General features: G+C 40.3%; 1 protein-coding gene across 2 annotated transcripts in view; it reads right to left on the minus strand.

The window, feature by feature from the left end:
• LOC114146631 (receptor-type tyrosine-protein phosphatase N2-like) overlaps nt 1–15,531 on the minus strand; it is a 186,334-nt gene that overhangs the window by 27,195 nt on the left and 143,608 nt on the right. For both annotated transcript variants that reach the window (XM_028020895.1, XM_028020894.1), the window contains exons 14-16: nt 11,981–12,178; nt 4,253–4,400; nt 3,051–3,124 (exon numbers count right to left, since the gene is read on the minus strand). In XM_028020895.1, the coding sequence (XP_027876696.1) occupies nt 3,051–3,124; nt 4,253–4,400; nt 11,981–12,178 (420 nt within the window). The remainder of the gene's footprint in view (nt 1–3,050; nt 3,125–4,252; nt 4,401–11,980; nt 12,179–15,531) is intronic.

Here is a 15,531-nt window from a genome sequence, read left to right on the forward strand (position 1 = left end):
AAATTCTTTTATGATGTTTCAGTTAAGAAGAACGCCTTGTTGCAGTCCCATAGAGCCCCATAAATGAGATCTAATGCAGAATTATTGGGAAAACATGTCTGGAAAACTCACTTTATTATTGTTTCGATATGTAACATTGACATAGTCAGCTTATTTGTTAGTTTATTCAGGTGCCGTTTTATTATGTGCACATAAATCAAAATGTGAAACAGCGATACTAACGTTAGCCTCTGATTTTCCAGTATTTTGGTGGCATCTGGATCAGCAACTTGGCAACTTGGATCAGCTGCTAAAAATTTAGACTCGTCAGATCAGATTTCGACACAGATTTGGATCTCTGATGCCTTTATTCTGTTTGTAAAAGCGCAAAAAAAGTTTTAAAGATTTTTTGGCATCTCAGAAGTTCTAGGGACAAGAAAAGCAGTGATTTGACTATGTGGGGTCTGTATTGGGAATGTAAAACACAGTTGTCTACAGGTTTGATAGAAAATGCAGTTCTTTTGCAAATAAGATTTTATCTCTTAAATATTAGAAAAAACTATGGAAAGTAAAATATTTTTCTAAATTGAATGTGTTTTTTCCAGTTTAATGGAGGTTTTAAAACTCTCACAGCACAACACAGACAGCATGGACTCTTCAAATCATCTGGCTATGAACTTCTCCAGATGTCCTGCCTGGAGACTTTTTTGACAAATACTTTTCCTCAGGAAAAAGCTTTGCTGCATGAAAAAGCTGGAGATAAAGAATGGGTAAAACTGACAGAAAAAGATGATGAAAACAAAGATCCTGGGATCAGGGAGACTTTGCAAACTCATCACCTGTCTCCATCTCCCAACATCTCTTTTTCTTCTTTTCCATCTCAGCGGAGACAAAATGCTTTCTGACTTGTCAAAGTGTCTCCAGGATAAAACCCTGCCATTAATGCAGCTGGAAAAGGACAACTGTCTTTCTTACTACCTTTCAGACATGTTGCTTTAAACAAAAAGCAAACGTGTGGGACGTGACACATGTAATTATCCCTTCTGCTGGCTTTTTGTCTCTTCCTCACTAAGACAGAAAGAGTCAAATCCAGTGGCTGTTTCCATCACTCAGCCTTAAGTCTGGGAGGAAGTTTGACAACGAGGGAGGCTGTTACAGCCGCGTGACACCTGAGGCTATTTCTAAGGATGAGCAACAATGGCTCCTATTAAAGGACAAAACAGAACTTTTGCTCCGTCTATTTCTACTTACTTTCTCTAAAACTTTCAGATGTGTTCTCAACACGTCTGTTTGCATGCAAACCCCAAAAACAATCCCTTTAGATTTCTTCTTTAAAAGACAAATACGGAGTTTCTTCTGGGTTGCTCATGTTTGACTGACTGTTGGAGGCTCCAGCAACCGTCTGTAACTATACTATTTCTGGTTACAATACCTTTTGGCGCATGTTGTGAATGCATCAGTTCGACGCAAATAAACTCAATTACAAACTGAATCCTAAACCCAACATCTTTTTTCACCCTAACTGTAATTATCTCATTTGTTTCAACATCAAGATTCCAATTAAATATTTAGCATCAAATCTTTTATTAGATGTCATATCACTGCACATCACATGTGATATCAATAAAATAAATTGACGTTTTGATTTTAAAATGATCAAATGTTAAAAAGTTTAAGGGATGTGAGGACTAGTGCCAGTAAATTTACCTCCTCACTAATCTGCTGTTTACATAACGTGGCTTCTGACCAGAAAAATCGTAGACACGGCCCTGCAATCTTTGATAAGCAGCTGTAATCACCCAAATTAAAGCATCACCTCTAGGCGTTTGTTTTATTTTCTGGAAAAAAGATTGATAAATAAATATGTTTATTTATACATATATGTAAAATAAAAATATATGACATTTTTTCAATTTTTAAGAGTATGAGTCAATGAATGAATCAGAACCAAGCGGTTTATCCAACATGACAGCAGGGAATCGAATTATATTTAGCTCCACAGCCAATACCTTTTTAAATAAACGAGTTTTATGGTTATTGACAGGCTGCTGGAAGAAGATCCCAAACACGGTCCTCTTCCTTTGGTCGGAGCGTGGGCGAGCGAAGGATGGAGGAAATTCCTCAAATAAGCGCAGCATCCGCCATACGTTCACATCCAGCCATGCTGTATTAATAGAGCGTGTGGGAGGTGGGAGCGTACGCCTGACAGTGATCGTGTGTCAGTGTGGGTGTTTGCTATTTCTTTTATGTAGGGGTGTGTGTGAGGGTGTGTGGGGGTGTGTTTACTGCTCCATGCATGTGCACCCCGGCAGAACTTGTGCTCCTCTTCGGGCATGTTCGGCTTCATGTGTTGATTTCTGTGTCGGATCAGTTGTTGCATTTTTAACGTTCAACAGAGTTGCTCTTTTGTTCTCGAATAGTTTTGATTTGTTTGGTTTCTCGCTGACACACACACACACACACGCAGAGAGTGAGCCACTTTTTGGTGTGGCGCCCAGATTTCAAATGCATAGTGTTTCTGTTGCTTTTAATGGAATACCAGTGTATCTGCCTCGAGGGAAGCATAAACCTACTATTCCAACACTGGTTTCCAAATTGATTCCCTCACTTACTGAATTCACATGGCTGTTTCTCTCTCTCCCCCTCCCCCACCCGTTTCTTTCCTGCAGGCTGCTTTCCCTCCTTAAATCGGTACTGTGCCGAGAACGGGGCTCAGCACGCCGAGCACAGGCGCAACAGTAAACACAAAGCAGCATTGAATTAGCATAACCCAAGGTCAGAAACAATCATTTCCCAAGACCCCGCAGATCAATTTGAGTTCCACCAAATGTAAAGCGAGTCCTGTGCATGTCCTCCCTCTGAACGAACACCCGCCCGGGGTGTCTGCTGTATGGAGATCGTTAATATTCATGGCGGAGAACGCGGGCTCACTGCGAGTCTGCCACCAAAGTTAAGCAAGCGTTGCATCAAAATTTACATCGGGCAACGGTAGACTGCTTGTGTTGCTGTGACGCCCCACGGGGGGGCGGGGGAATGAAATGCAGAGTTTAGGAAGCAGATGAGGTGCTTACTACTGGGCTGGCATTGATGTAGTCGGAGTTGCCTTGGCTGTTCTCCACCTTCAAGGTGATTCTGGAGTGATCATCTGGAACAGAAAAATGAAGGATTCAGCATTTATTTTGTCTCACTCAAGCAAGTTTTAGTATGAAAACAGAATGTTTAGTTGGCATATCTGCTGACCAAACTTTTAAAACATAACTTGCATTTTCTCTTATAATGAATCAAGTTAATCTTCAGCTCACGACTGAACTGGTGGAGCCGAATGGGAAGAAAAAAACTGGAGATGCTCCTTGAAGTTTGATGGGTTAATCCCTAAATCTCTCCCTTCATCCAAAAAGATCTAACAAATTGTCACCACACTTCAAACTTTGTACAGTGAAGCTCTGAAACTGCAGGCGCACTGATGTGTCAAAGGTTTAATCAAAGGGATATCACACTGATCCCAAAGATTACAGAAGTACAAGCAGAAATCCAAGGACATTTTAGGGCTAAGATGGTGACTTTTGCATCAAGTGACTTGAAAAGATTCTTTTTAGCTTCAAGCAGATGTGCTGCTCATCATCTTTGCTTCATTTTTTAACGAAGAATTTTCTTATTCAACACAAGTCAAACCTCACCAGCCAAATTGGCAAAAACAGTTCAGTTTTTTTTTCATGCTCACAGAAGCTTAAGGTGCTTCAAATTGGAAGCGCAATTTATTCTCGACAAACCGCTTTCCCAGTTCACAATCTGGATTTCATTAAGCCTCGGCCCGCTGCAGAGACTGGGACAGCACTTTTTCCTTTTTTTTCTAGATGGAGCCATTTCTACAAAGGCTTAGAAATTTTAATCATTGATGAGGCCTGTGCAGGAGAGCTTTAATAGAAAACTAATTTACAACCCTTCTGCTCGCTGCATCTGCTCCTAGTTTCTGATTATAGAGAAAAGGCCTGGAAAACAGAGACGAGAGTTTAACACCTCCATGTCTGAATGATACCAGGAGGTGAAACACCCAAATTAGGTCGGAGTTGGTGGGTATTTTCTTAAAGATTTGTTTAAAAAAAAACAAAAGCTTTGGAAAAGCTTCAGAAACCGAGAGAACTATTGATCGAGACCACTTTAAGATTCTAGCCTCTTCACTGTAAAGTGGAAAGAAATAAGGGGAATTTAACACTTTTGTACTGTAATTTATCAAAAAGGAAATAAAACAAGGACATGTTTGAGCTGTACTCACATGCCACCACAGCAGTGGAGCGGTTCTTCTTTGCATTGCCATTCTTCAGGCTGGTGGTGGTTGCGTTGGGTTCAGCCTGATAAGCACACAGAGCCTCCCATTCCTTCGCCAGGCGGTCTTTATTCTTCAGGTGATCCTCCATGTAAGACTGAAGGAGGCAGGAAGAAGAGAAAATGCAGAAAGTTAAAATATTCATGTGGGGAAGAAGGAGATTCAGTTCTGAGTACAAACATTGAACAGATTCCTTTAGGAACTTTCCAGCATTTTGTACAGATCAATGAATTTTAATCTGATTCTGTGACATAAAAATTTACATTACACACTGAATAGGAAGGAGAATGTCATTGTTTTGAAATGAGCCTCTTTAAATCTGAAACCCCCAAATTGAGAGACTAAGAATCTTAATATCAGCTGTTCTCATTGCCATAAATGCACCACTATTATCCATTAAGGGTTTAACAATGGACGGAGTGGCTTACATTGAATCATACTCGTGTTTGAGTGGCCCAGTCAAAGTTCAGATTCAAATACAATTAATAATCTGTGGTAAAACCTCAAATTTGATATTTACAGATTATCTCCATTTAAACTGACTGGGATTGAGTTACTGTACAAAGAAGAATGGGAAAAAAATTATGATATGTGTGCAAATCTGGAAAAGACTTCAAAGGCTTTCATTGTGGGAAAACATTTTAAAAACGATTATTATGACTATATCTTAAAATCACAGTAAAATACATACATTTTACTCCTTGAGAATTATCTTAAAATTAAATTTAGTAGTTTATAATTTCAGAGTAAACTGACAGAATGAGCAACAAGGCTCTGGTTCTTTTATGAAAGAACATAACCTTTATAAGGAGAATTTATGTTCCATTTGGAGATGATCTAATATTCAACAGTTCAAGAAATCCAGAAAAATTGTGGCACTAAATAAACGAATAGTCAAGCTGAACCGTGTTTCTGAACCACATGAAGATTCTCTTCAGATGATCTTCTCTGAAGATTAAAAGAAAAACAAATCATTTAGACACCTCATTAGCCTCATATCTACATGTCCACACGCATAATTTCTTCAGTTTATTAGATGCACCAATGTCATTTTAATCATTGCGCGCCTGTTTAATCTACTCCTGCTCTGAGTCATGATGGCGAGTTTCATCCTCGTTATTACCTACATTCAGCCAGTTTTCATAATTAAAGGCGGCAAGGTGACTTTGAACAATCGCCCTTAAAGTAACTTGGCTCCAGACCAAAACAAGTGGAAAAGTCGTAGCTTTTCCACTTGTATCTGATGCGGCTTTGTTTCTGAGTCGAGAATCGGCGGCGAACGCACGCAAAATACCGGCCATCGTCTTTAATAGATGAGAGTCCGAAACGAGGTGGGGTGGTTCTTTAAATGGATCCGCCGGTGATTTATGGTGACAATTACAAACGAGGGGCTTATCTTAATCAGAATTAGCTTCCAAAAAAGGCCTAATGGCTCCAGGCTGAAGTGAAAAAAAGTTTGTTCATAAAAAGGAAGCAGCAGCTGAGGAAGATGGAGGAAAATAGGCCGTTAGGTCTTTCTGTGTGCCCAGTTGGCGATGACATGCACAGTGTAACATTAGCCGTTCCTTCCTGCGGTCGCTTCCCCCCATTATACTTGCTAAAAGCAGCCATGATGTAACAGGAGGTCGGATGGTGCAAACCTCAACCTGCATTGTGCTTATTAATGGCAGGAGGTCCAAATAATGACAGAGAACAAGTCCACCCACACAGAACAAGAAAAACACAGAAATAAACAGGAAGCAGAAATCAAATTCAACTCACATGAAACAAACATACAGAAATTTACCCGAATCTATCAGAAGACACTTTCAAACATGCACTGTCCAAATTAGTTGCCTCCAACCGCCCTTTACCCCCTACCTCCCCTTTTCCCCTCTAATGCCAGAGTAATAGGGTTTTGTGGCTGTGTAAAGGGATTATTGCAATCCAATCAGGAGGTGCTGAGATCACCATGTGGCGGCCAAACACTGAATAATCCCCTTACAGCAGGGGAGGGAGGAGGCGCGCAGCTGCCAAAGGTGCTCAATAAAAAACGCTACCGGAGCCACTGTGGCTCTGATGCACCATCCAGAAGCACCTGTAGGAAACAGCAGCATGAAATCAAGGCCGCATGGGAGGTGACATAATGCAGGAGCCATTTTGGATCGACTGAGATGGCGAATGAAAAGGGGAAGCGGGTGGAAGAAATCACAGCTGGACACAGTTACTCAGCAAGGAAGAGAGGCCAGCATGCAACTCTGCCCTTTATCACATTCTTATTTAGTGTTTTATTTCTGTTATTACTTAATAAACCATGTCTTTTTGATACTTCCAGAAGAGGAAAAGTGAAACCACCCACCATCTTCCACTGCGCCAGATATGATTTTTGTCTTTTTAAAACAGGCAAAGGTTTTAGGGTTTCTGGAAGGGTTTTTGAGTTTTGAATAAATTGAGGAGGCCTAAAAATGGCTTAATGGTGATGATCTGACAGTTGCATCAAAATAGGATCAGACAGATGCTTTAGCTCATCATTTTCTACCAATTTATTTATTATATATATCCTCTCGGACATCTGAACATTCCCATCACAAATCTCTCCATGCTGGTCGACATGCACTGCACCTTCACCTATTCACTGATTTTTCTTAGAGCAAATCATCACCTTCCTAAAATAATGGTCTATGGCATTCTTGCCAAAAGTGATTTTGGAAAAAATAAAAAATAAATAAAAAAACACTACCTATTTCTTTCTTTCTAAAAGATGTTTTAGGCAAAAAACCAACTCACCTTTGGCAAAAACAAAACAAAAAATCCCGACATAGATCAGTATTTTAGGAAGGTGACAATATGTAAAATATTCAAGAGAAAATGCAGCTTGAGAAACTAAAATACCAACGTGCAGTGCTACTTGACAGCCAATCCAGGAGAACCATATACTTTTCTTGATGCTGATTGGCTGTACCTCCAAGAGTGTAAATAAGGAAGATGGTGAATGTTAGCTTCTGTGGTGGAGTTAAGACAGTTTCTACTGTGTATATTAATACATATTATGGTACATTTGGTGTTTGATATATTAAAATAAGCAATTTTGGAGGAGGTTTTTTCAAGTATTTGAGGATTTCAGTTATTCCCTGGCGTTTGTCATCCTTAACTTGACGAATATCAGGCGTACCTGTGGCCAGGTCTGAGTCTCAGAGTAATTCCTGGAAAACCAGTAAAATATAGGAGGAATCTTAGCTGATTGCTTGAGTTGATCAGCTATAATCAGTTACTTTGGTTAACTGAATACTGAATAGATCTGCATCATGATAGATCTGAACCGGTGAATCATATTATGTCTTTTTTTTTTCTTGAATCAGAGATGCGTGTTGTATCAGCCAGACATGCACAAGCCTAAGAAATGATGGGTCAGCCAATCACACGGAAGCACCTCCATGTGTTTAGGAATCGTGACATGTTGAAGGCGACGTGTTTAGGTTCAAACTGCAGGCAGACAGGAAGATCGTAGTACTTCAGGGAGTCTACAGGGATTCTCTCACTCAGATGATGGTCAGGAAAAGAGAGAATATCCAGTGAGCCTCAGTTTGATACATGGACATGGTTTGATTTTAATACATAGAGTCATAATTCAGGTAATAAAACTACATCCAGTTTTATTTGCAGAAGCAGCTGCCTCAGTTTTAGAAGCTGACATCATCCCGTTACATGAGTACATCGTCTCTGCAGCTCAGTCTTTCCCCTCTTCAGCTGACCATATTAAAGTGATTTAACATCCATTTCCCGAAGCCGGTTCTTCCTCCCCCCATCTGCGTTGTGACCTACTCCAACTTTGCGTATCACGTCCCGCCTGGCCGGGAGGGGAGCGACGAAAAAGCAAGGAGACACATTCCCAGCAAGGCAAATCTCAGCGGAGTCTCCAGCAGCAATATAATCTATGACACTTAGTTGGCCAGCAACAAAGGACAAGATAATGTGCTTTATATAGAGAGTGGCCTAATCCTCTTAAGACACAAGCAAAGAGGATGTGGGGGTGGTGAAGGGTCCTCGAAGAGACCGTCACGGGGGAGCTACATTAACTTGGATAAGATGGTGAAAGCTAGTTCTCCTCATATTAAAGTCACTGAGTAGAAGATGACACAATTTGCCAGAGGTTTACAAGTGGCAATTAATATTTGAGCGGGGGGAAAGCAACTCATCAGTGGCAATGTCAATTCTTCCTCTTAAGTTGTAGTTTCTTAATAATTGCTCAGCAGTTGCCCATCCGAGGACGGGCTGCACCGTCAGATCAAATATTTGCTTTTTCTTTTCTTGCTGCTTCGCAACGGATTGTGACTCCTGATGTGATATCGCTCCTAAAAAAAACGAAAAATGTTTCCAGTCTCTCGAGTTTCCCCCTCAAACATGTCGACCGGGGCCCAGGTTTGTTGCCAGGAAACCCTCTGCTCCTGTGGCTCCTGTCTGCACTTAACATCATGGTGGGAATTCGAAATGAGGTCTCTTGTAAGTGTGAATATTTTTGTACGGCTGACAGTTTTGACTGCGAAATGGAAATATGAGCAGTCACACAAACAGGCACTGTTCCAAAACGTGGGTACAAAGCAGAATAGAAAAAAAATAAATGACAGGAAGAAAAGGATGGAAGAAAGAATTAAAGAGAATAATGCCTAATTCAAAAGTATAAAAAAGGAGAGAGGGAAATGGAGCAGCAGGAGATGATGTATGATGTAATGTAGTTTGAAAGACTGCAATAAAGCAAATTGGCTCACCTTAAAATGCATGTTCACATTTCTGATTTTTTTTCTCCTGCATTCAACAGTAGGAGGCACTTAAATGGCGCTGATATGCGTCAGTCACTGTGAGTTTTCATAAGCATGGAGGATTCCTCAGACAACACGTCAAAACTTTCACTACAGTCCAGAAACACACTGTGCTCTGGTTGACAATAAACTCAAAGCATTTCTCTGCAATCATTTAGCAAGTTATTGTTCAAAATGAGATAAAATAGAAAAGATTAACACAAAAAAGATGAGAAAACTGAGAATGTTAGCAATAAAATAAATTAAATCTTAACAGCTTGAGGCAGGACGTTGTGAAGCAGTCCGATGGGCCTGCAGTTTATCTGATGGTTCAAAGAGTGCAAGGAGAGGGCGTGAGGAGGATTACGCAATGTTTTGAGTCCTGTTCCTAATCCAAAGCAGAACCTGGGCAGAGGGTGGGAACGCTGCAGTGATCCATGCAGGTTAGTTCACAATCATCTGCAGGTCACCACGGTTGGATGTATCTTTATCTACTTTATTGCTTAAAACCGGTTTGTGAACTAACTGCCCTTCCTCCCATGTTATGAAAAATCATTTCTGTAAACATTTTCTCAACCGTTTTTGGGAACTTGCAGGAATCCTGTCTGCATATTCATTCTTCTCCAGGTTGTAAACCCACTTCTTTTCTCATAACCCAGTAATATCAAATAATTGATATTTGTGAACAATTATTAGAGAACAAATCACACTTCCTTCAGCTTCGAAAGGTTCACATTTTGGCTGCATAAAAAGTGTTGGAGCAGGGATTGCTATGTCTTTTCAACGCTTCTGTTTCTGTTGTGAGACAGTAATAGAAGCGTTGCTTCAGACCTGCATCACTGAGCAAGAGGAGCTGTCCATGGTGCTGAAGGCAGCTGTGGCTCTGACTCCAGCAGGTCAGACGAGGTAGAAAGATCAAATTCAACAAGGAAGCTCAAAGTTTCCTCTGATCAACTACACACTACAACTAACTAGAGTCACTCTACAACTAAGAGTGACTCTGATCATCAATATAGATGTGATCTATAAGGTAATATCTGTTTTTTTAAATCTATTCGTTACCTAATCTGACATTTACAAATTTTGATGAAACTACTTTCAGTTTTACCAAACCTTGTTTTTTTAATAGAGTTTATACATTCTGTAATTAGGTTTTTGTGGCATGTCGTCCAAATATCACTATACAATTTTTATGAATGGTAATATCTCAGTATTAAAACAATGTTTCATAGTATATTATTTTCAGAATGACATCATTTCCAATTCCAGCTGAACTCCTCACCTTATTTACATATTACAAATATTCTAATACTGCATAATGTGAGCCAGTACCTTGACCCCATGCATTAAATGAATTAATTTAGTGTGTAATTATGAATAACTCATTTTATTCTTTATATCGGCTTCATCAGATCGGCAAGAAAACCTACCTGAACATGTTCACCTCTATTTGTCAACAAACTCAAATTTATTTACAGCCACATATAACCTCAGCACTTCAAACGCAGGAGCTATTCTGTGTTGTGGCTGCGCTTGTCAAAGAAATATTTTAGCTTGATTGTGTGCCTGCGTGGAACAACAGAGGGACTCGCTGCAGAGGCTGCAGAGGGAGTCATTTCAGCCGTACACAAATCTCATGGGTAATTAGAATCTTTGAACACATCAAAAAATGAAAAAAAGAAAAGAAGCAGCCTCCTTTATCACATCTCGCCGGCAGCTTCATAATACATGGAGAGCGAGAGAGGAGGGGAGGGATGAAGAGGAGGTGGGCTGTTGAAGTGAGTAGCTGTACATCGAAATTACGACGGCACTCGACAGAATGCAACTGAGGTTCAATCGAGATTTTTATCTGCGGGAACAGACGAGGCTGAGAGGGCTGCTTATAGAAGCTGTGGGTGTAATGAGATGTACAGAGGCGCAGAGACACGCAGTACAGGGGAAAGATGAGAGGAACAAGAGGTGTGTGTTTGCACGTGAAGGGAATGTTCTGCGAGTGCAGAAAAAGCAGACGGCCATGTTTCACACAGGGCCAAAATAGTTCAGCTAGCTCTCGAAAAAAAGCTTTCAGGAACGACAGAGAGGAAGATGGAGGGAGCAAAGGACGCTTTATCAGGTCATGGATGATGGACATTAACATGTAGACATTGTGCTTATATGTTTTTTTAACTTTGAGAAGGAGCCGTGAAGGTAATATCTGCAAAGTAGAAATACTTTAGCAGTAATTTAAGCATAAAATCACAAAGATGACCCAGGAGAAAGATCTGGTTATTCCCTTGTTTATGTTCCCTTGAATCAGAGTCAAAGTTTTCGAAGTGGAAACTTTGACTTGGGATGATGTTTCAGTGGATTTTTCTGACCATCAACGCATCACATTCTCTTTCATCTGGCCAAAGGTTGTCCTTAAAGTCCATGCTTTTACTGCATAGACCATACTTCAGTTCTACAAAGCAGAATGTGTTTAATCAAGACACAAAGAGTTTGTAGGAAGAAGTGAAGACAAAGTTTCTTGTTGTTTGTTTTAATAACTGTTAGACATCAAAACTGATGTAACTTTTGGAAATATAATCTGCAGGATTAAAGACTCCATCTACTTGTTTTTTATTAGGAATTAAGTATTTAAGCACATAATTCCTCATCTTATAAAGTTTTTTTTAAAATTTAAGTTCAAAGCTTCCCTCTGAAATGACTTTTGATGCTCATTACTGAAACAGTTGCATGTTTTAATCTGAATAACCCAAAATACAGATGGGTGAAGCAAATTCATAGACAACAAACATTGAAATGTAGATCTAAAATGTGTTAAATTTTGATCTGAAATGTTTCATGATCACAAAATGCATAATTTTAGAAGTGAAAGATGAGTCAGCGAAATAACAGTAAAGCGACTGAACTGGAGACTCACCAGTATCATGTGGCCAGTGGAGATGTCCATGTTGGAGTGGGCAGGTTCCTCGCTCCAGGAGGAGATGCTGCCGCGTCCGGAGGGGCTGATGGCCGAAGCGCCGTCGCTGAACTGAGATGAGACGCTGTTGATCCTGGAGGAAATGGGCTCAGGACGGTCCACGGAAGGTTTGACCGACATGCGCTGCCGACACAGTTCCTGCAGAGTGGAGGACATGGACTCATCAATCACAGCTGACCTCGATGGAAAACAAGTCTTGAAGAGACGTGATGTAGAGTTATACAAAACACAACAGATACCCTTTACCACTTAGTCTTCACAGGGACCATGTGAAACCTGGCAACTGGAGACAACAGAGTAAAGACATAAAAAAATGTGGTTGGGTGTAGATAAAATATCCCTCCTGTCAGATCAAATGCCGCTCAGTCAGAGTAAAGACCAGATTTATCCCCGAGCCATCACTGCACTTAACTCTAATTACGTAAAACATGACATCAAATGTAGATGGACTGCATTCATAAAGCACTTTCAGGGTTTTTCCGATTACTCAAAGTACTTTTACATTGAGACTCTTATTTTACAGATCGCGGATGAACATTAGGGAAAGTGGGGCTCAACATGTGCCAGGGGAAGCGACGAGTTTTCAAAAAGATTTCAAATGAGATCTAAAGTTCCTTTTGACAAACTTCACCTTCTTGACCAGAGTGCATTTTAGTTTTATTTTAAGTTAGGTATCTGACTTTCATGAGACTTAAATATGTTGTACAAGAAATCCAAAACTTGGGGACAAACTCTAAACATGGCTGTTATGATGCTCTAAAACATTAAAGAGGACGTTACCAGAACAGCAGCTCAACCAGGTTTTTATTCCTGATAGTTCTGTAGAATCAGTTTGATTTGAGACCAAAATGGCAACATTTTCACATTCTCAGCTGATGTGCTTCTCTTTCATACTGCACTGAGTCAAATTATTCAAGCCCTTTGAATCATTTGACTTCCCTCGCCTGTGGTGGCGCTGCATCAAGAACCACTGAAGGAAACGACACAAGAATCTCCAAAGAAGACAAGAGCGCAACTTCCTTCTTTGCAAAATGTAGACAAAAATGGAGTAGAATCAGATTTTAGCAGTTATAGAAATTCTCTTTTGTCCTTGGTAAAATACCATGACCCATTTCTCCCTCTAGCGCTAGACTCTTGCATTTGATTTGTTTGTATTTACCCAGAATGCCCTGAGCGACAGTCCGCTGCTCCTGGAGCTGTCTCCGGTCCTCTTGGCATTCACAAATCGCACCAGAGTTCACTTCAACTGAACCAAGGTCAAGGTTTTTAGGTGAACCAGAGTTTGCTTTTTTGGTTGCAAGCAAGTTGCTGAGCTCACAGGCATGAAACCCAGAAATCTCTACCAAACAACACTACCCAGCTGATTCTGGAGACACCAAGGTTTTCCCAGACCTGAAGGACATACAGAGACCCTCAAACACGTTCTGGGTCAACATGTCCATTCAGTCGGTTAAGTCCAGAAACCTCCAAAGAACACAGAAGATCCACAACACCTCCAAATAGCAAAGACTATGTTTTCTTTCCACAGCCAGATGATGTGGGATCAGTGGCAGGCAGTGATATTTTTAAGCCCAACTTTAAGTGTTGGTGCTGAAGAATAAAACAACTTTTACAATATTTAAAAGTTAAGTTTTTCTAATTTTCTTTTGAAAAACGTGAAATTTCAGGCACTTCATCAACTCCTGACTTTTGTCCAGTAAATCTTAGCTGCTCAGCAGGCTTTCACTGGTTAAATTAGGGAAACTTCAGAGAAAAGCTGTCTGCCACAATCTCTTTGCAGCAAATACAATATCTTCATTCACACGCCTGAGCAAACTGTCATTTTCTGTCTGCTGGATACGTGACCACAATGAAATATTAACACAGTGTCTAACTTCTGGCTCATGTCTCCGTCGCAGAGCTCCGAGCTGTAACGTCAGTCTGCTGTAATGAGCGACTGCGCCTCCCTCCGCAGATGGAAAGGACAATGCCGGGAGACAATGTGGCTCTAAATGCACGGCTATGATTTTACTCAGACTGCAAATGAGTTGGTAAGCCTGCGCTGACAGAACAACACTTAACTTCTCATTTGTTTTTGAGATGGGAGAGGGAAGGAAGATTTTCAGACTAATCACCATAGAGAGTTAAACTATGTGAGCCGAGCCTGCGGACATTTTGCCACTGATCCAGATTTATTCCTTCTCTCATTTCTGTCTGCAAACACGAAGACAGAATAAAGTCATGTCAACAAACAGCAGCAATGAAAAGGTGAGACCTCAGGAAGACCAAACAAACAAAAGAGCCTAGAATGAACCTTTAGGGTCGCTTGGACCCATCAACTTCTGCAAATTCAAGAAATCACCAAATCTTTTTAACTTTAACAATTACATGAATAAGGGTGAAGTTTTTGGAGTCAAATGCAGCTTCATTATGAAATGAGTAAAACATACGATAACACTTTATTTGAAGGGATGTGGATAAGACTGACATGACACTGTCATAAACATGACATAAACACCTGTCATAAACATGAAGAAGCCTTCATAAATATTTACAGCTGTTGTCATGAAGTGTCATTTTGGTAAATAATGACACTTTAAATGCAAAGTTTAATTAAAAAGTGCATTAAAAGTGTCGCAATTTATCAAATGAGACGTCATGACAACAGTCATAAACATTCATGAAGGCTTCTTCTTGTTCATAACAGATGTTATGTCTTATGCACACCTCTTCAAATGAAGTGTTACCAGCACACTTCTTGTTACTATCTGAAGCATGTTTGACATCATTTATGTAAGAGCACTTTGGTGGAGATTCAGATCTTAATCAGTAAGAACCACTCATTTACTAATTACACCTTCAGAAAACTGTATTTGACTCCAGACAGACATGGAAATAAAAGCTTAACCTGTCACATTGGCACAGGCTCTGTAACGTATTTCCGTAAATCACAGAGCTCCAACTGCAAGGACAGCAGCTACAGCAGGACAGCAGAGCCAATCTCCGTGGGAATCTGTGTCTCCTAATGAGGGAGATGCTGATGATTAACCGACAGCGTGTCTGACTGACAGCAGAGGTAATGTGAGAGGGCCTTCATTAGTCCATATCAGATCTAACGGATGTTCTCGCAGGTCGGCACGCTGACACTGATCTATGGGCTCGGACAAGGACTCATAAACGCGTTCAGATTATTAAAGCACCTGGGTTTAGGGGTTATGGCTAGAAGGCAGGTGAAAACAGGCTGGCACGGGATGCAAGACTGTTATTCTAGTAAATAAAATACAAAGACTTTAAATCTGAGATGAGAAACTAAGATTGCTTTTTTAAAACATCGCCTCATCATTTAATAAATGTCTAAACATCTCCAGCTACAAATGTCTTAATATTCCAACAGGAAGTATCTTTAAAGGACTGTTTCTACATGCCCACCCGTTTTGTTTCCTTACATTTGACTTTTTGCAATTCACAAAATGAAAACAGAGTAATAAAGTTCTGACTGATTGCTGCAGACT

This window comes from Xiphophorus couchianus, chromosome 6 (assembly GCF_001444195.1).
Source record: "Xiphophorus couchianus chromosome 6, X_couchianus-1.0, whole genome shotgun sequence".
Taxonomy (NCBI): Eukaryota; Metazoa; Chordata; class Actinopteri; order Cyprinodontiformes; family Poeciliidae; genus Xiphophorus; species Xiphophorus couchianus.